The sequence below is a fragment of the Ischnura elegans genome, chromosome 5 (genome assembly GCF_921293095.1).
Source record: "Ischnura elegans chromosome 5, ioIscEleg1.1, whole genome shotgun sequence".
Taxonomy (NCBI): Eukaryota; Metazoa; Arthropoda; class Insecta; order Odonata; family Coenagrionidae; genus Ischnura; species Ischnura elegans.
Genome location: NC_060250.1, coordinates 122,448,864 through 122,470,762, shown reverse-complemented (window position 1 = coordinate 122,470,762; position 21,899 = coordinate 122,448,864). Strand labels below are relative to the sequence as shown.

At 37.5% G+C, this 21,899-nt stretch overlaps 1 protein-coding gene across 1 annotated transcript; it reads right to left on the bottom strand.

The window, feature by feature from the left end:
- Window positions 1-950: 950 nt before the first annotated feature.
- On the bottom strand, window positions 951-21,572 carry LOC124159497 (OCIA domain-containing protein 1). Its single transcript, XM_046535341.1, has 6 exons — window positions 21,378-21,572; window positions 17,992-18,115; window positions 15,659-15,845; window positions 12,004-12,164; window positions 8,324-8,465; window positions 951-1,440 (listed from the first exon to the last, which is right to left on the bottom strand). The coding sequence occupies exons 1-6, from the start codon at window positions 21,444-21,446 to the stop codon at window positions 1,323-1,325; spliced, it is 801 nt and encodes a 266-aa protein (XP_046391297.1). The 5' UTR covers window positions 21,447-21,572; the 3' UTR covers window positions 951-1,322.
- Between the last annotated feature and the right edge of the window lie 327 nt (window positions 21,573-21,899).

The window sequence follows — 21,899 nt, the reverse complement described above, 5'->3', positions numbered from 1 at the left end:
AGATTGGTTGATTTTTGCCTTACTCTCTGATTCACATGAGCCCATGTCCTCCCTGCCTGTCTGACATAGGAACTGGATTGCACCCACATACCAGGTCCTCAAATAAGCTGCTTTGGGAAGGTGGAACATATTTTCTATTTCTTATATGTACTGAGCCTATAAAATGGCACTGAGCAGCCGAAACCCAGGTTGGTTGATATTGCATTAATTGTCTGAGTATTACCACTGTCTTTCATTACGAATATCAACAGTTTCCACCAGTGGTGCAGCGAGGGGGGTTTTGGGGGATAAACCCCCTCGCCTGGGAGGTTTATCCCCAAAAAAACGGGGATAAACCCCCCCAGAGCTCAGAGATTTTTTAAAGTTTAATCCATTTTACTAAATTTGATTGATATTACTTATAGAATAATGTAAGGATTAATAAAATATCCCTCAGAATGCCTTAAAACTCACCATTTTGAACCATTTATCTTAAAATTCCGCAATTTATTAATCTTGCACCTACCGCTTATCGTGGTGGGTATTCCATACCTCCACACACCCCGGTATTAGTTTCACCTAAACTCCCCCCCCCCCCCCCCCCCCTCCAGCCTTAATTCCTAGCTGTGACCCTGGTTTCCACCACCTCATGACTAAAACAACTTTTAATTCTTTATACATAATCACTTATATTCAGTAGCTTTGATAAAGTAGCTTATCATGAATTAATTAGCGTGGATGCCTGTGAGAAATTCAGAAACAAATGGGCTCAACAGACTCTGCAATAGATAGTAGACTCTTATGTTAGTACATTGAGTTTCATGAAGCAAGGTGTATGGCTTTATTCTGTATTTGCTTTAAGTTTAACGAAGCAGGTACCTTCCTACTTGTGACACTCTTTTAAGTGGTCGGGAGGCTAAAGGATGAACATGCACATTGCCCAAAGGGTTAATAGTTTGATTACAAAAAAATGGAATTAATACTTTATTGCTAAGTAATTTCACCATGATAAAAGAGAGAAAAAAACTGCTCTTGATCCACAGAAACTCTTCATCAAGAAATTTGAAAAGGCACATCAATAAAAAAGGATCAGTACTGTTGGCAGTATTACTACAGTACCTTGACTGTGATTCTTTTCTAAATGATACCAGAAACTCAAAGAGAAATATGGGCACATGAAGGCAATTAGAGTCTTAAGAGTCTCATAATTGCTAAATAATTACATTCAAACAGTGCAATGTCCAAAAAAAATTGGCTATTTAATGAAATTTCACAATCTCAGAAAACCACTAAGAATAACAGGTATGCAGATGCTGCACTAGTTAGTTTTGTGCTAGTCTTCATTATCTTTCTATGATGTCCCCATACTGGTTTCTAATGGCAGAGCCGGATGATGATGCATCAGGGGGTGGAGGCCTTGGCCTTGATACAATAGGTGATTCCTCACTACTGGGAGCTTGCCTGTGTTGTTTAAGGAGAAGAAGAAGATAATGTAAGGATTGGAGAATAAGGACATCATCACCATAATTGAAATTCCCTCCCATCGGAAAGGCAACTCACACCTAAAATGGCAACTCAGTAAAAGGATTTGGTACATAAATGAAAAGGAAAGATGAGTAACAAGCAGCTTGGTTCATTTACTCGATCAGGATTTCACTGAAGGAAGGAATCACTCGCAATAGAGTAAACAACCGACAACAAGCCAGAAAAAGCCCATGCACAAGAGGAAGGAGTAGACGAGATGCAATGGCATCATGGAATTAGCTCATGACGTCATGTCTTATCCACAAAGCTGTTAAGGCCAAATATTTATGGTAGTGAATAGCATTTTGGATTTATAAAAACTGGGTCTTTAAAAGGCAACCAGGATACTATATCCTTCCCTCATCCACTCTCATCATAACCTACATGCTATGCACCTCAGCAAACCCAAAATCCACCATCTCCCAACTCACCACTGAAAGCGTTAGCATACCTAAGTAAAGTAAATAGAACTTTGGAGACAAGAATAGGAGGGCAAGCGGGAAGCCGCTCTCCTGAGGAGAGCAGGAGAAAGGAGCAGGACAAAATGCGAACAAACCGCAGTACTCATACAGTTTGTCCTTCACTTAATGTTCCATTCCCCCTCTGAAGAGCTCACGCCCTATGTAATGACTACAATGGAACCTTGTTACAGCGAGTATGGGCTATTGCGAGACCCCCGCCATTACCAGTGATCGCCAAAGCACCGTCAATTGACCCTATGATTAGCATGCAAAACAAATTCGTTTTTACGAGGCCCTTTTGGTATTGACACTCGCCATATCGACAGTTTCCATTGCTGGAAAACCTTCACCAAGAGTCCCTAATATCTGTAATTGCTGGCGATCTGTTAGAAATGAAGTTAACATGGGGTTCTCAGTCTCAAATTCATGTGGTAAACTGTCGTTTGATAAATAAGTCATTCATTTTGGTGAAAATATTGTGGCAAAAACATTCAAGAATGCTTCGTCTTCTTTTGTTTCTTGAGCAGCAGAAAGCAGTCGATGGCATACACGTACATCCATGAGTTGTGAGAAGAGAGAGCATTTGAAGGTAGACATCATGGCCAAAAAATGCAAAACACGTCTAAGTGAGAAAAAGAAAATAACAGAGCAATACGAGAGGGGCGTAGTTAATTTATCTTCCTATTCGCTCTTCACAATAAAAAGAAAACATAGAAAACATTAGGTCTATCATGGTGCGGGAGGGCAAACCATCACAGCAAAAGCACCCGAGGAATGCAGAACATGACGAGTTTGCTTTGGTTTGAGAAGAGGTGCTTTGTTCGGGTGGTTTTGCCCACTTCAATCTATGGGAACTCCTGGGAAAGGGGTCATGCTTAAGGCTTAAGCGAAGTATTTCAGTGATAGAATAAGAATCGAGGACTTCAAGTCTTTGGAAGGTTAGTTATATGTATTAATTTAAAGCACGAAAGTGTTACCTCCCTTCATAATTGCTGGTGATGCCTGCGGTGTAAACCCAAGAAGAAAGGACTCCTATCTTAGTGGAATAACTTAGGAGGTATTCCCTGTATGATATAACGCAGACGAAACGGAACTCTTTTAAAACCTACTCTCCGACAAAACCCTTGCAGTAAGGGTATTTCTAGCAGTTACGCTTCCAGGAGGAGCTTCCAATGCGCTGTTAACAATGTCATATGACACATTTGAAAATCTGATGCTGCACTTTTAGTTTATTTAATTAAAAAAAATTCTGCATTCTTTTTCATGTTTCGCAGTCATTATTGAGAATATAAAATCAATAAATTCATACTGGTACGTTCATGTTGGCCTTAAGGTCCATCAGATGCATATGCTTTTTCATTTCTTTGTTGCATATATTACCAATGCATGTTACATTAGTCACAGTTTCTTGCAGCTTGCTTTTGTTTTACTAAAGGGACATCAGCGTAATATCTGCCTTATATTTTTCATGAAATGATATCAAGTTAATTTCTTTTCTTATATTACCATTTTAATTCAAATCTTTTTCATTGCTGTGCCGAGGATAGGCTCAGTGTATTATTTCAATGACGTCATGGGCGTAACACTCAAAATGGAACTTTTTTTTGAAACAACGGGAATGTTAATGACATCTTTATGCATGCTTAGCAGATTTTTTTAGTGTAAATAATGAAGATATTACATTGGATGATAGTAAAAGTCTTCTGAGGCAGGATCATTCTACCACCTTCCACTGTTTTCGTCTGCAGAAACAAATGCTATACATTATTTCACATAACTTCCGCAAAATGTACGGGAAAAATAAACATACACCAATGGAAGTATTTGAGGCATTAAATAACTGCAATACTGTTTTATCAGCAATAGTTTGAATTTTCAGCGGAAAATATCAAAATAATCGATTGATCACGTAAATGCACAACGTACATAGAAACATGGCTTCGTCGGTTGTGCATTGGGATAATGTGGACAAAGCAATGCTTTGCATGATTTTTATTCAGTACGGCACTTATAAATTGAATGGCTAGTTTGTTATTAAGGTAAGGAAATTTAGTGATGCAAAAAAACATCGCCTTTCGTCTGGATTTATGCTTAAATGTATTGGACAGCAATGTCTCTGTCGCCACACCAATCCTGTTTCCTTGAAAGTGTTGAAAATAGGTTTATTGCTTATTATTTGCTCCACCTACGGTAAAGCGACAGTTTGCTATAGCGAGTGTTTATTAGAGCACCGTGGGGTCTCGTTTTATTGAGGTTGCACTGTACTTACAAATTGGCATCAGAACAGTGCATCCACTATGATCAATGGATTGACCACTGCTTGCTGGGTGGAGCATCATTGCGTGGGAAAGAGGTAAGTCCATTAAGGATGGGCATGTGAGTGTCAGAGCGAAGGAGGTGGAGTTGCAGCAGGTTATTGAAGTATAGTAAGTATAGTGCAATAGAAATTACATGAGTTGATGTAGGGTCGTGCCAGAAGTATTCGCTCATTGATACCAACCGATTGTTTAGGTAATCAAATAATTAGCAAGTACTCAAATGAATAAAGGAGTACCTCTGCAATGCTTGGAGAAAAGGTTAGATTGAACTACCGTGAAGGCAACGGGTGCAAGATCATGCCATCGAGCAGCAGCGGTTATAGGAAACCAGGACTAATGGCAAATTGTCCAGGCAGGCAAGTGCCCTGGCTATGACTCATGTTATCTCTACTTATACTTCCCCCGGTGCATTCACTTCTACTATTCCCTCCCCTCCAGTTTGACCTGGACTAGTCATGGCGTAAACATGCCCGAGTGTGACAAAATCTCCGGTTCTCTTGGGCCGTATTCAACCACATACGAGGCCACCGCAATAATTGCGCATTTGCGATACGAAATTTACAATTAAAGATCGTAGATAAGATTTCTCTTAATTTACAATTGGTTAGCCATTGAAGAATCTTCTAAAATGAATCAAAGAGTTTTTTCCCCGCCACTGAAAGTCATCTACAATGCTAGAGCAGACGTCCAAGTAAACTTGAAAGGGGAGAAATAATTTATGACGAAGACTATTGCAAATTCTAATTTGTTTAATGTCCAATAAAACTATTATTATTATTATAAGCCTGGTGCAGCTAGAACATCCTGGTACTTTTGTGTCTGATTTGATTTTTCCATAAAGACCGCGGAAAATTTCAATGGAGCGTGAACTCATGCACGGATAATCCACAACACGGATAAACCACAGCCGGATAATCAGGAATCTGCTGTATATAATAGTATTTCATACATATTTGTATGCAAATTAAGCAAATTGCTAAGGCTTAGAATAACAGTTCATATCTTGCCTTATGTCTTTGTGGAGACTTAATGGGCCAATTAAGTTCAATTTTATCAGTTTCAAATTTATTTAAACCCAATAAAAGTATTACTGATCATATGCTCCTTTGATTTTGATGCAGGTGCTGCAAATAGTATTTATTTCTATTACTGAGAGCAGCCTATGCATTTTAATTAAACCTTGACTTTTTTAACACTAGAAGGACGGCAGGGGTCATTTGACCCATTTTCAGAATTCAAATTTATTTTTCTCTTATTAAAATATTTTTTTAAATTTTGAAACTTTTTGACTTTGTTCATTTTGGTCTATATTTTGATAAATTAGTGAAAATTCAACAATAATGTTTTGTTTAAAATTTTTATGACGTGTTATACCTAGAAGGACGGCTAGGGGTCATTTGACCCACAACTGGTTTTCGCGCTATTTTCTTGCCCGTGGGCACTTTTGTGTCATGTATATCATATAATCAGCAAGAGGCAAATGTGGTAGATGATTTGCTTCATTTTGAATCTTGAAGTACCCGGTTCAATGCCAGTTTCGTCCCAAGGGCTCCTATCTGTATTCAAAAACCTAGGCATAGCGAATTGTTGTGCACAATCTTTCGATATTTTTTGGGCAGCAAAGGGAAATAAAACCTTTTCAATCCATGATTTGCGTAAATTCATGTAATTATCATATTTTTATTTTGTTTTATTTGTTTTTCTATGATTATTGTATTACCCACACCGGAAAACCGTCATGTATCTCAAGAATTGTTTTCCGTCGTCCAAGATTCAGAGCTATTAGAGACATTATTTTCAATATCAACTCGTCAGGTTTACAAATAACTTTCATTTTTCTGGCCTGACGGCACTGTCACTTGGCCTAGCCCCTTTGCCGTGTGTCCAACATTAGTGCCGCCTGACCCCGTCGGGGTTTGGGGCGGGTTGACTGCACGCTGCATCCTGGGGAAAAATCCTGTCTCTTAGCGGAGGAATTGGGTGGACTGTAAAATTCTACTGTAAATCCTACCCTTGGAATCCGCACGTAGGTTGGAGAAGAAGCATTACTGCAAGTTCTTGGAAGATACGAATCAGGATACGGTTGGCGGTTGAGTCCCTGCCTTTCGAACGGCAATTAGCGTTACTTCTGAAAATTTTACCCTTTTGTATGAATTTATAATGCTCTCCAGCTCTCTATACCTTCAATGAGACTTGAGAAGATTCTACCATAATGCGCTTTCGTTTGTAGATTTTTTTGCATGCATATCAGTAGCGAGTTGAAGAAGAAAGTAAGAAGTCGAGAAATATATCAAGAGAAGAGAATCGTCGCGATTCAAATAGCTGTAGGGAATACTGAAGATCAGTCTGGAAGTGAATCGTAAACATCAGTTCAAGGACATTCTGACCAATCCATCAACATCTGCGTGTGATGGAAGCGACGAAGTCCAAGATAGTGAATCCGATGGCGACTTTGGCGTGATAGCAAATGCACAGCTCTATCCAACAAAATGCAGCTGTCCTTTTATGAGGTAAATTCCAAATAAACCAGACAAATTTGGAATCAATTACATGGTTTTGACAGATGTGAAATGAAAATACAGCCTAAATGAATTTCCATTTTGTGGCAAAGATGATGATTGGCCATCAAATCATGCGTTGGGGAAATAAATAGCTACTAAAGTGACCGTAACATACAAGAATTCAGGAATAAATGTAACTTGTAACAATTATTTTGCATTCATCCAGCTGGTAGGAAGTCATAAAAAAATGGAAAACTTCTCTTGCATGAACGATCTGAAAAAACAGGCGTGACGCAAAAATATCCATGACCCCTAAAATATCCATGTAATCCATTCAACGCGAGTTTTCAAAAATACCTCAGGCCATACTCTTACGTAAAATCAGGCAAACAAGAACAATAATGTTCTTTTACCCGGGTACAACAAGCGGGAGTAGATATGATGGATAGCATGTATCATTTTATTTACTCATCTCCAAATCCAACAGCCATATCTCCACGGGCACAAAAAAGAAAAAGGTGCCAAATACCATCAAATTGAATCATTGCACCAATTTCCTTTCCATTTTCCGAATTCCTTTTCATGCACAAATGGTTGGTGTCCTAACACCCCCTGTAACACTCTTTTAGGTGGCTTGGGGGTTAGTGTGTAGATTTAGATGCTGATGAATAAATCGTCCAATGAACGCATCCAATGCAAAAAAATATTTTGTGGAAACAGCGCTGAAAAAATACTGCCTGTCTGAGATTTACAACAAAGTAGTAAGTTTAAAAATTTTAATGCAAATTTTGTAAACCCAGTACCCCTATTGTTTAAACATGTAACACAACTTTTGCATTGAGTGTATGTATTTTCATTATTTGATTTGCAATCGACTAATATATACGGTTTAATTCATGATTCTTTAAAATAATTGTTATTAACTTTTGACGATTGAAATAATATTTAATAATGTTAAATAGTGTTTTTAATGAACTGATTCAACAATTAATACGATTAAACTGAATATTGGTTGAAAATTAGGCGTTTTATTCCAAAATACATTTTAGGGGTCAAATGACCCCTAGCCGTCCTTCTAGGTGGCGCGAAACTCCCGTCCTCCTAGTGTTAAAGACCTTTTACACATATTTCAAAATTCACCACATGACCGTTAGTTCCACAGTATTTTCTTTTGCTCTCAAACAGAGTAAATAGTCAAAATATTTTTCCTATATCATCTCAAATATATAAATAAATAAACAAAGAATATATGCCTGTGGCTTGGTACTAAAAGGGCCAATGTCAAAATCACTCACTTTTCAGCAGAGCACTCTGAAGTTATACTGGAAAATTCAACCTTATTTCAAACTAAAGCTAAAAAATTTATCTACTTGGAATTTTCAGAAAATTATTACCTTATTATTTAACACTACATAGCTTCCACAATTTAAAGTGCTGTAATTACAAAAGTGCAATTTTTTGACACTGGCCCTTTTAGCACCAAGCCACTGATATCATTACAGCACTAATCTTAGCACAAACTCTCAAGGAATGTGATTACCTGTATGGCCTCGATCTCTTTTGCTCATACTCTTCTCGATTACGACGGCGAAGCTCTTCATAAGTCACAGTTTGGGCGGGGGTGCCAGCAGGTGATGCCCCAATTGGCTCTTCATCATCATAGCCACCAAGACTGCCAATAGCTGAGGGAAATAAATTTTCTCGTTAAATTGTATAATTGACATCAAACCTTGGAAATTAACTAATCAATTTATAATGGGGTCCTTCCCGCAGACCTAAAATTGAAATTCGTGGAAAGAATTTGGTAGTCAGAGAGGAAAGATAAACTATGACAAAAATAAAATCTTTTCCATTCAGCCACACTAATAAGACTGTCTGAAGTCGCTGCCCACACATCATGAGTTGGGAATGTCGTTAGAGCTCAGGCTGATATCAACATTTGCTCAAGAAGAGCCTCTCGTAATGAAAGGAATCGTTCACAAGAGTGTATAGAACAATGAAGCATATGAGGCAATGCTCAAGGCTGAGGAGCTGAGAAGAGGTGGCACAAGACAGTGACCTAATCCACTTACATATAGGCAAATACGTTAACGCTATTGATTTTTCACCGCAAATAGCTTAAGAAGTAGGTGATGGATCAAAAAACAGAACAATATGGGTCTCTTCATTTCTGAAACTCTTTCACAATTGACCATTTCAAAAAATTGGTCGTCAAGCCCATTAGAACATATTTGCTCACATCTCAAGAACAAAAATAGGGGCCTCATACAAATGCAATTGACATTCAGGGTAGCCTCACAAAAATTAGCATTCATTTAAATAGTAAGGATATGTACCCAGCTCGCGGGCATGGAGTCTTTATGAAAGATCCTCAACCACAGTTGTGTGCTTTCAAAGTTTCAAATTTTACTGACTTTTCCTGATTTTTTTAAGACAATTTCAGAAATTTTCATGACTTCTCACATCGATATTTTATTCACTTCATACCAAATACCTCAGGTCAGATAGGAAGGTCTAATGCTATTATATGATAAGGGAATCAGGAAATAATGCGTTAATATACTTTAGGGCAATCTATATAACAATACATCGCTAACTACCGTATTTCTCCAAATATAGTAGTCCCCCCCCCCCCCCCCCCCTAATGTTGAGGCTTCAGTTTCGGGAAAAGTTTAAAAATTGTGTTTTAATATTGTCCCCCCCTTTACTTTTACCTTTGGCATTTTTGGAAAAAAAGGGGGGACTATATTCAGACATATACGGTATTTGGGATTGTAAAAGCTGTTTCATAATTTCCTCTTTCAGATAATCAGTTAAGTACTTCTATTACGTGTATACTAGTAGTCACAAAACAGAGCTGAATGAAGTGAATTTTAGCATAAAGGCCCTAAATTGCCATTAAAAAAAAGAAACAAAAAATATTATGATTATACGATAAAAACAGATTTATGTACAAAAAAGAAATGATAATTTCACATTATATCTTGGTAACGAACAGCAGTTAGCCATAGATTAGATTAGATTTAGAGTTTCAAAAGAAGTGGGGGAGCTAGGCTTCCAGAGCACTTAGGCCTAAGGGTCCATTCTGCCAACCACCAATGTCTGATCACCCATAGAGGCCTAGGCCCTTAGCCATCAGTCACCTGTTAAATATATTCTTTCTCTATAGGTTCAAAGAATGGAGTTAGACCAAATGACCTTGTCTTCATGATTACCTTATTGGCCCAATTATGGAGCAATATCTTTCTCCAATTGTTAGAACAAAATTTGATAGTCATTCTTGTACAATATTTGAGTACTTGCGACATGAATAACGTAATATCTTGTATGACGTTGGGCATGATACGGTGGAAGTTCTTAATATTATAAAAATTAGAAATAGCAATATTTCCACTTAATAATGTTGTTTGTAAAAACCAAACACATTTAGTCATAATAAAACTCAGTGGAAATATTCCAAAGTCTAATTTTAATAACAAGAATAACATAAGCCTATCTCATATGCAAATCCACATTATTTAGCATGCCTATTTTCAATAATTACTAATCATATCGCAATCTAACGTCACAATAGAAGTATCCCTTGCCTGACACAGTTTTGCTGAGAACTGTAACAAAACCCAATAACTTTCACACACCAATGCTTGAAGGGAAATGAACCATTAGCACTGTAGCTACTCTTCTTAGGGAAGAGCATGTGAATTCCCATGCCTGCCATTCCTAGCCCCCCCCCCCCCTCATCATACTAGCCAACCCTCCCTAGCTCCACCTTCCATGCTTCCCATGTTTGTCAGTCTCCAGTACAGTGAGTCCTCGTTCTACGTCACCCCGTTTAACGTCATTTCGCGATAACGTCACGAAAATTTTGAGATCGTCATTCGTTTATCGCACCTTAGCTTCAAGATAACATCAAGTCTTTTAAATTTCGCGCCAGAAAAAAGGTGAAGCAGCAGGCGTTGCAGGTTGTTCGTTTTGTGGGCGGTAATACAGTCAGTCTATACGAAGTGTAAAACAGTGTGTTTATTGTTAATTGCGATTACAGTTTTAGCAAATTTTTTGCAAAATGAATTCTTAGGTAGGCGCGCAAGGTTTTACTTGGCATAATGGTTTTCAGGAACCTAAAAAGTGATTTCGAGGCATTATTCTGTGTAGAACACGGCAGTTTTTGTCGTAACTTTTTTCACCGTGTTCACAATAATTTTGGTTCCTGTAACTGCGACGATGTTTCAGCGATGATGATGCCCTTGCGACGCTCGCCCGGGCGACCACCATAACGGAGCCAAAAAGCAAATGCTGGAAGATACAAAAATGGAGAAGGATTTACGTCACTGCTGCTATTGTCGTCGATGAAGACAGGAACTCTTATTTAGGCCATAGTTTCGCATTCCCATCGTAAAAAATGCCCCAGATATGATACGCTAAAATTTTTTCGCATAGGAATTGTGAGGTCTAGGAGCCGATATTCACTTTTAACATTGTTTTTTTATGGGATATTATGCTTCGATTAACGTCATTTCGTTTATCATCACATTTTTCAGGAACGGTAAGTGACGTTAAACGAGGACTCACTGTATTAGCAAGTGGCGCAAGTACCTAAGTGCGCAATTGTATTGATGGTCTTGTGATATTGATCACCAATAATGGAAGAGGAAAGTGTTAAGAGTGAATGCAAAATTTGAAATTTCCATTGACATTTATGAAAAAAATTAATAACACCAATATCTCACGAAAGTATGAGATTTCATTCACTCCGGAAAGTTTCACAATAAAAACAGGCATATTTCATGAATGTAGGAATACGAGACAACAAAAAAACTCCTTCCCTGTTCCTTATCTTAACAGTGAGACAGAAAGTTGAATTAGTATGTTCATTTGATCATCTCTGGTGAAGAGTTCTCTACAAGGTGGCGGAGGTGGCAGGCTCTGAAATGTCTAATAGGTAGCAGTTCTCTCAGTTGATATGGATTGTACTTCTTTTTCAAAATGCTTTAAGACATCTTTTCCTTTCCCCTGCGAGGCTATAGAACAATTTCAACATTAATACACCTTCACCTTCAGATATAACGTGGGCTCAATTCAGCAAGTGAGCACGAGGAAATTTGAGCTCTCATTTAACCAAGCTGCCACAGTAGTATATGTACTTACATGCACCAGTAAATAAAAAAGGAGAATTTTCACAAGAAATTCAATGCCAAAATAGAATGTTTGAAAAGAGCTTACAATCTAAGGATGGCCTCCCCATGTCATCCAACCCCTCTTGCGTTGGCCTGTCAAGGTCTAATTGAAGAGCACCAACTGGGCCGGAATCGGAGTACGCATACTGCGGATCACTCCCGAATGGAGTAGGAACCATTGCACCACCCACACTTGGAGTGTCCACACTGAAAACATCAATAAAAGCCCTCGTTGGTAATAAAATATTGCCATGCTATAAGTCAATGATATAAGTTAACAATTACAATAATAAGTCTTTCATCAATGCTCTGTGGCAGAGCTACCTTAGCTACTATAAAAATACACAGCAGTTTTGTAATGGCCACAGTAATAACACAAAATTTTAAAGAAATATCTCAAAACTTAAGTACATATAAATATTCCATAAAAGACCTCGAAACCCAAAAAAACAAGCAATAAAAAAATTGAACAAAGTACCTGTTTTAGAAAACAAATTACAAAATGCGGCTCTCAATCAAAGCACATTAATATGAACAAAAACACTTCATAGGATAGCTAATTTTCCATAAATTATAGAGAGTAAATTTCAGTTGCATCAAGTAATAATACAAATTTAATTAAAAAACGAAAAAATTCAACATACATATATTTAATGTGGCCTTATGTCTCATTACATGCAGGAAAACCTCCATAAAATGAATTTGCTAGGACAAGGAGAATGGAGACTTCTTTTTTTACGGGAGTTCGTTGAGGGTTGCAAATTTGCAGTATGATTGACCTACAATTAAATGGAACCATATTATGTCATGCTTTTAATGAAGTGAGAGTTGTTCCCCATCAGATAGGCCTTTTCACCATGCAAAAAATGCTGATTTTAAAGAAAGAATACTGAAATGACTTGTTTATGAACAAGATGATTGCAAAATATATTTTCAACCTCTTCTAAGGTGCAATAAAATTATGGCAATATCATATTCGTTGTAAGATTCTGAGAGCTCTAACAATATCCAGTTATTTTTGCCTATTAATGCTTGAGGGGAAATCTACCATTAGCACCAAAACTCTTCTTCTCAGATTAGAAGATCGCGAGAATTCTCAGCCCTGCCAATGGCTGGGTAAAACCTATCTCTGTAATGGGCCAGGCAATGCCCAACTCCTCTAGCTAGCCACCCCCCATCAACTCCACAGTCTATCTTTACCATGTTTGTCAGTCTCTGGTGGTTTTCTTCTCTATCTTGTGCTGTGTCATCTACGTGTGCAATCATATAAAAGGTTTTGTGATATTGATCAGTATGGAGGGCAGTAAAAGGTGAAGACAGTTTCAAGTTTAATGACAGAATTTGAAATTTTCATCGACATAGACGATATAATGAAAAAGACCAAAGGCACAAAAATGCACAATATTTCACACAGTACTTTATCAGGCAGGTGAAAAAATCAGGAGAAAACTGAAAAATCTAGTGAGTGTGTGTCTTTAGGAGCTCACTGAAAAAAATCCATTAACTCTCAAAACATGCGGATATAGACAATACTGCACTTACGCTCCTAATAAAATAAACTCCAAAAGTCCAAAATCCCCCTAAGCTGTGTGTTGCTTTCCCCAAAATCCAAGGCAGTGTTCACTTTTCAATTCCTCCCCACTTCCTTCCCCTCTCTGTGTTAAGACCCCTCCACTCCAAAGTGTTTCACTCCCCTCCACTCAACCCTCGTGCCCTCTTCCCCTCCTGAACATTTCGGAATTGCCAAAATAAAGCTTACGGACTTGTCTAATTGCTCGCTAGTATCCATTATGATGATTGAAATGTGATGCCTAGTTTATATGATCATTGCACACAAATGCTCGAGCAGAAATCTATCCATAGCACCTGAAATCCTCTTCTCAGAGTACAAGATCATGCTTACCCCTGACAAGCACTTGCAAAACTCACCTGAAATACAATGGGCATCTCCTACCCCCTCTAAACCAAAGAACTTATTTAACCCTTGGACTGCGGGAGTTCACGATTTTACTGCTAGAGACCCCCTGTGCAGGAGGAATCCCCTGCCACGAGGGCTGGTCTGGTAGATTGAAGGCTCTTAGCGATCCTCATGGTGATGGAAAGTGCCCAAGTGCAAGATATCCAGGTAGAAATAAAAATTTTGGGTAAATGCTGCCGTCAGCATGCAAAATGTATAAAAACGTTCCCACACTCTAAGGGTTAAATAGAAATGAGTTAAAAATCAATGCTAAGTGTTACGTTCTAGTTTTCAAGTAAACCAAAGGTAATTATTTTGATGTCCGGATATTAATATGATGTGCCTAACTTATGCAACATGAGTGAGGGGTATCTTCCCTCAAAAATAGTGGGATGAGAGAGAAAGATTATGGGGTTGTGTAAGAGTACTGGCTCAGGGCAATAGGCGGGAACAAACCAATCAAAATATGGGAGGGGGCATTCTTCCTCGACCAAACTGCCTCATTTTCCAGTGACCGAGCCTTGAGGGCTGTGTCCAGCTGTATTATAGCAGTTTCCAGTGGTCGCCAGGTACACACCTCTGTTGGAACACGATTGGGTAGGGCTCACAAGCTCATCAATCATAAAAAAACATTTATAAGAGATAATACCATTTGCCAATTTTTTTAGATTCTTTTTAATGAGCTTGACCAGATGAGCTTCATTTAGTCCTGTCAGCAGAGATTAGCATCAACAGGTGTAATTGACTGACTCACTGATGGATACAACTTCCTAACAGCTTCCACAAGAGAGCTACATTTTTGACAAACGTGGAGGGTAAAAAATAATTTAGAAGAAAATTCTGAAAAATCCATCTTTCTACACTTTTTCCATAAAAAAATTGCAAAACTGCATAAAAATACGATCACTACAGTATTTTGATGCATTTCTCCGGCTGATGGCCCATAATACCAAAAGTATGCATGCAATTGTGCATTTCTTTACATTGCAGTATCTTAAGGTAAAAAATGTATTCTATGACCATGGTCGTATCTTCAGATACCTACCCTTAGTGCTTGCGTTATGAAATTTATGGGAATAAGAACAGGTTATTGTCTGATAACACACTGCCAGATCTTATATCTATGACAAGCTGAAAGATGACTAAAAAGAAAACATTGTACCCTATGCTGGTGCTCTACTCCTGATAAGCTGCACACCTCAAGGAAGTGGCCAATAAGATGAGTGAAAACAAGGCTAAAGGACACAGAAAAGAGGAACTCTAATGATAATGTCGACTTGGGCAGAGAAATTGAATATAGACACATGGTAAAATTATTTCTAAATGAAATATTTCATTGTGCAGAGGTTGTTTCCTTCATTGGAGTCCAGGTTTACACTTTATCATAGTGAATAGAGGTTTGTCAGGGGAGGTTTTCACGCATGCATTATTCATGGGAAAGCCTGGGACTGGAGCTTCCACTTTGTTACCAGGTTTCAAAATAAATTTTACTTTTTAATGAAGGTTTGTAATGAATGAGGGGTGTAACATTACAATTAGTTGATAAAAATGCATTTAAATTAGGAAAATAGTTTTGGTGCCTAAGTGTTTGTACAGTGGTGTTATTTTAAATCCTGCTGTTTGTACAGTAAAACTACTTTTATCAGGGGATTTACATCACAATTTTTAAATATTCCACTCAATTTGTAAATAACTGCAGTTAGTGTAGCCTTGTCAAGGCAAAGAAAAACTAAATGTGCATTACCTTTCATAGCCAGCATTTCCCCTCATTTTTTTCAGCCTCAGGTATTCAGCTAACTTGCTGTTTGGCAGTTGCATAATTTTCTCTGCACACTTTTCTTGGTAAGAAACTTTTCCCATGAAATAACCTATCACAACTCCTATGGCTACTTTCGGAGTTGGACCCCATCTTGGGCTTCTTTTCAAAAAACCTATAAAAACAATGTATTGAAATTAACTTTCAAGAATAAGACTTTATTTCAGACACATTCATTCATTCGGTATGATTATGTAATAAATAATTCTAGAAATTAATAGGATTCTGGTGGTACACGGTTGTTGAATAGACCCATTATGCAAGATAATAGTCATACCATAGATTAATTTTAACTTCTTAGCCAAGATTTCAATTTTTACACATATACTATATAATATGATAACAAGCCACAAAATTTGTGAAAAAATATATGCTAGGAAAATATGTACCTAAGTGCTCCATAAACACAAGTGAATTGATTCCTCATCCATTATACACGATTAAAATTTTTTTCACCAACATCAAGACAGTGAACATTAGCTTTTGTTCAAAATACATATGAGTCTTTCCACCCAAATTTGACTGAGTGTTTGCCCTTTGGATCATTGACTTCAACCAAACATAACAAATTGCCTTCACTCCCATTAGAAAATGAAAACCCTTACGTCTTTTAATTTGCATTTTTTTTGTCAACTTGATCAACACAGAATGGTGATAATGAGCTAGGGTAATCCAGACTCGGAAAATATCTGTGAATTTAAGCACTTGTACCTAAGAACTACGCATACGTAGCAGTATGATGCTTGATCGCTCACTACTTGTCGTTACAAAAGCACTACGTTAATTGTTTCTGAGAGTTGCCGATGGCACGATTACGCTGCATGCTCACGCAATGGCATCTATCTATGACTGCCTCTCAAGCACCTTATTTTGCAATGCTGTGTGACATGGCGTGACACAGCGTCTCGAATACAGTTTCTGTCACCACGCAGAGATTTGACGTAGACGACACCAGATCCAAAATCATGGTGCTATCGATCGTGTGAAACAAACAGGCACAGATGCATGATTTTTAGGATAGTGCGCCAATAATTGTTTTGAGATATTTAATTTGCAAAATTATAAACAAATACATAGTCTAATGCATACACATATTTTATTCCTCTGTAAAACAGCACACATACGAAATAAAGGTGGTAACTAAAGGTGTATATGGGAACTGAGGTGATTCATACTTCAACTTTGGACATAGGTAATGAGCTACCAGTTTAGCTAGTAATTTTCTGGGGTATTGAGTACTCATTAAACCTAACTTCCATAGTATAACTGAAGAAGAAGAAAAATTTGAATGCACAATATGTGACCCCGAAAATCAGATTTGAAAATTTTGGTATCATAATTAAAATTTGATTTTATCAAATATTCTGGGGAGATTCTCATGTTTATCTGGACTCCATTGAAAAATTTCATAAATATAAAAATTTGAGCGTTAAAGAGCATCTGACTGTAGTGTAAAGATTTGTCATCCCTTTCAAAATGAAGATATTAACAAGGGAAAATACATCATATCATGTAGGAAGGGTTGTCTCCCTCACTGAGATAAACTCATTTTCTCCAGTAGAAATTCATGTTGTGATGTCATTCACAGACTGTTATGGAAATTTACTTGAACATTATAATTGCTTCATTTGACAGCAATTATGCTTCAAGGAATACTTTTGAACTCATATCTAACAGCTTTCAGGCCAAATCTGTTATATCTACTTCCCTGATACTAGGTATTAACCTTTTCGAGACGGGGGAGTTTTCATCTTAGCATGACTGCTGTACTGAGCCCCAAGAGACTCTTCTTTCTCGTGGTATGGAGCATTTTTGGAGGGCATTCGTTAAGAAAGGTCTAGCGGAATATTACTAGCTCTGAGCTCCAACCTTTTTCAATCCCCTCGCAGCGGGACTCCGCATTATCTCTGACTCCGAGGGTTGACGTGCTTCCTCCTTTCCGGGTTTACGACCATATCTGTGGCATTGGTTCGCGGTCAACTAAGCTTACCGCTAAGAGGGGTTATAAAAGAGTACCTGCTCCCGGATTCCGAGGGTAAATCCTAAACCCCGAAGCGTTGGGTCCCGAGACAAAGACGACGTAAACCCACGACCGTCCTAAAAGGGGGAGAGCTAGAAAATGTATATATATGGCTTCCGTTCTCCTGGCCAGGAAAATCTCACACGTAAATATACGGCCGTCGTCTCCCGGGTCAGGAAACGTCCACACGTTTACATACGTGTATAGTGGGGAAAAGGTTAAAGGGAGAAAAAATACTAACCTGCATTAACTCCATAAAATGCACCAAGGCCAAACAAGCAGCTCAATGGAAGAGACCGTAGATAAAAACTTTCTCTGTTACATTCTCGCAACACTCGCAGCTCATCTTCACTGAACCTGTAAGACTAATTTTTAAACTCAATAAATCTCACTATCAACATACTAAGGAAAAATAACCGAGCATACTGTCTCAAAAACTTGAAAACATTAATTGGGCAATGCATACACATTTAGAAAATAAAACTGCATTCTTAGGAAGAATGACAATAAACACATCTGCAAATATTCAATCCGCTAAAGATTTGCAACCCACAAAATCTATAATCATACCATCAGAAGTCACCTATCCTTATTAATTGAACAGCTTAGATAATGCGTTTTAGGAAAGTCTAACTTCAGATTTAACACTAATCATTAAGCACATACGTTAAAATATTATAAGGATTTTATGTTGCTAATATTTTTCTCTTGCAATTTAACAAGAGAAAAATATTATCACCAACTAAGATTTTGAAGAAAATTTGCATTTATCATCCATACAGGTAGACTTGAAGTAGGGTAAAATTTGTCTAGACTGTCTATGATCAAGTTTATTTTTCACAATCATTTGAAGTTTGGTTGAAACTGCAGTTTTTCAGTCTGGTCTCCAAGAGCACTTGTACCTCCAAACGAAAATACACAATATGTCTCATTTTTTATCCAATTTGTATAAATATTTTCAGGTTTATTATAAAAAACATAAGAATTCCTATGATCAGTTTATGAATTCCTCAAGGGATTTGAAAATCTGTTAAATACTCAAGTTTCATGAGAATGTAGAAAAAGGCTAAAAAGCAAGGTTCTATAAGACATTAAATATTGACCAAAGGTAATATGTTAATCAAGCTGATCTTTTCTCATTATTCTTAAAGTATTCCCCCTAGCCTATAAAAATAAAATTCCAGGCTTTTATTCCTGCCTTGATGCTAATGAAGGAAAAAATCTGTTTTTCACAATTCTAATGGTGTTGGGCCTCCCCACAAATGCGATGAATTGTTTGTATCAAAACTGTTTCCTTTTATCCGCATATATTAATCACATGAAGCAAGGAATAGGTACAAAAATAAGATCAAAAGAAATTTTTTCATGAGCACCTACTGATTTGCTCATAAGAAGAAAAAAATGAAAACTTGAGTACATAGGTGTAACTGCTGTGTAAATCATCAATGTATAAGATAATTCCACAGCAGCTTCCCAGAAAAATCAAAATAGAGGAAATTATAATCCAAGAGAAATTCCTCCAGTTACTATTGATAATCACATTATTAATTTTAAATCAAAATCAGCAAGCCCAATCTGGTCACAGAAAATTATCTGTGCTTGAGTTAGTGTAGTTAAATAGTAATAGATGTTATGTTCTTAGCCATTTCTCTATTGTTCTTAGAAGGCTCCTTTATAAACACATTGACTAGTTATGTGACTCTTTCATACATGTGATAAATACTTTTAAATATGATAACTACAGGATAACAGGTTTTCTGTTGTTTTCTTCACCGAGATAATACACAAAAAACAGCTCAATTAACAACTTGCCTTTGGTCATTATTTAATCTTATATATCACCATATTTTTGGCATAAAATTTTCTACATTATCATGAAGCATGAGTGCTTCAAAATTTTCAAAGCACTTGAGGATATTTTTAAATTAATATTTGAAATTCCCATAATTTCAATGATAAACTTAGAAATTTTTATGAAAATTGGATGATATACATGACTAATACCAAGTATTTTCCTCCATAGGTAAAATTTACCTTAGAGACCACAGTCTCTGAAAAGCTTCAAAGAGTTGCATTAAAAATAAACTAGATTGCAGATATCAAAGACAAACTTTATGCCATTTTATATGGAAATGCAAGGATGAACAATACAAAGTTTCGTCACAATCTGAGTCCGAGGGTGTCATGCCTGGCTGAATTTACATGGAATAACCCTCAATCCTATTTCATTCCTCCTAAATTCATGTCGGCTTAACTCCACTATCCAGACAGGGAAACCTTACCACGAATCAGGGGTGCAGCCAGGAATTAAGGCGGGGGGGGGGGGGGGTTTAGGTGCAGCTAATACCGGGGTGTGTGGGGGTATGGAATACCCACCACGATAAGCGGTAGGTGCAAGATTAATAAATTGCGGAATTTTATGATAAATGGTTCAAAATGGTGAGTTTTACGGCTTTCTGAGGGACATTTTATTACTCCTCACACTACTCTATTAGTAATATCAATCCGATTAAGTAAAATGGATTAAACTTAAAAACTCCTCTGAGCTCTGGGTTTTATCCCCCAAACCCCCTTTGCTGTACCACTGCCACCAATACTGATGTGCTCACGAAAGCTGAAAATTTTAGCCATTTAGCGTTCATTAATTATTCATCAACACTGAGATTTTGCAAGGTTTTAGCAACCTTCTCCACATAATCCAGCCACCAGGAGCTAGGAAACACTTAGGTAAGTTTTTGTTAGAAAATTCACCAATTTTATACGTCATGGTAAGGCCACATAGAGCTGAGGGATGTACAGTGCTAGGTCCTCCATAGAAAAATAATTGTGGGGAGGAGAGGAAATAAATATAATGGGGAATTTAAAAAAAACATACTATTTACCAATGTGGGGGGAAGTTCCTGCTTTTTGGGGGGAGGGGCATGTGTATGCAACCCTGTGTGTAGGATGATGCAATTTATTTCATCAACAGGATCAAAAAGAGTTTTCATGCTGGGCACATGAGGGTAAAACAGATTTCATGTACCACAAAGAATCAATTTAATCATACTAAAGCGTGGTGTTATGACTGTAGTGGTGACCAAAAGTAAAGTAAAGAATGATCTCCATCACATGATCTGCGACTTTTCTATACACCTTCCTCCCTCCCCGAAAAAAGCATATTGAAGGTCTTTCCAGTGGGTTCATCTCACGAACAACAACGTAAGATGATCACAAACACCCATGCCCTAATTTCAACACAGTTAAAGGGCAGTATAAACAAGAATTTCACCACTGATACAATCATAATTTTTTTAAGACGAACATGTTAATAAGTAATTACAAATTTAAACTGTGAATTACGTAAGCAAATTTAAGTCGCAAAAATAAAGTACTTCATTAGCAACATAAATAATATTATCAACGAAGTGAATTCCTGAGTCTGGAGTACGCGAGGTAAAAAGCAAAGACAGTGTAAAAAACATTTAATACTGGACACAATATACGATAAAATAAAACACTAAAAATAATTACTATATTTCAACTCTTAAAAAAGGTGTTACGTCCCTCAGCAAGAAATTAACTGTCATTATTACGACTGTTTACAAATATATTAAGGCTGTTTTGAGGTACATAAATATATATTACCGAGTCTAGCGGTGACGATGAAGGCCTATTTTCGGAAATCACATTCGCTTGGTTAGAGTTTCTATCCATTTAAAATCTTTTTCAGCGACAGCAGCAGAAACAACTACTTCGCATGGAGTGCACCATGGAATTTTACACCCGTTTCCACCGGCCCAAGCGCTTGCAATTCGTTTCTTCCTTGTCTTTAACGGCTGCAGTTTCATCGCGAAGCGAGATGATTGCATCAAACTTATCCTTGTTGCCAAGTTGTCTGCTACGTGCCAGAAACGAATAGATAATTTAATAATTTAGGTAGAGGATAAGCTAATTTTGTATTCTTCGTAAGAAAATTTGATTTTAAAACTCACTGTCGTACCCTCTATGGCCGATGTTTCACGGTGTTGTTGGCAGTTGTTGGGTGAAACTGGTGAGAAAGTAGCGGGAAGGCTGAAGTGGCAATGAGGCGCTGTTGGGCGCTGTGAAGGCTCTCCCTTATTGGAGGGGATTCACGAAATACTCAACACTCTTCTCAACGCTAAGCAA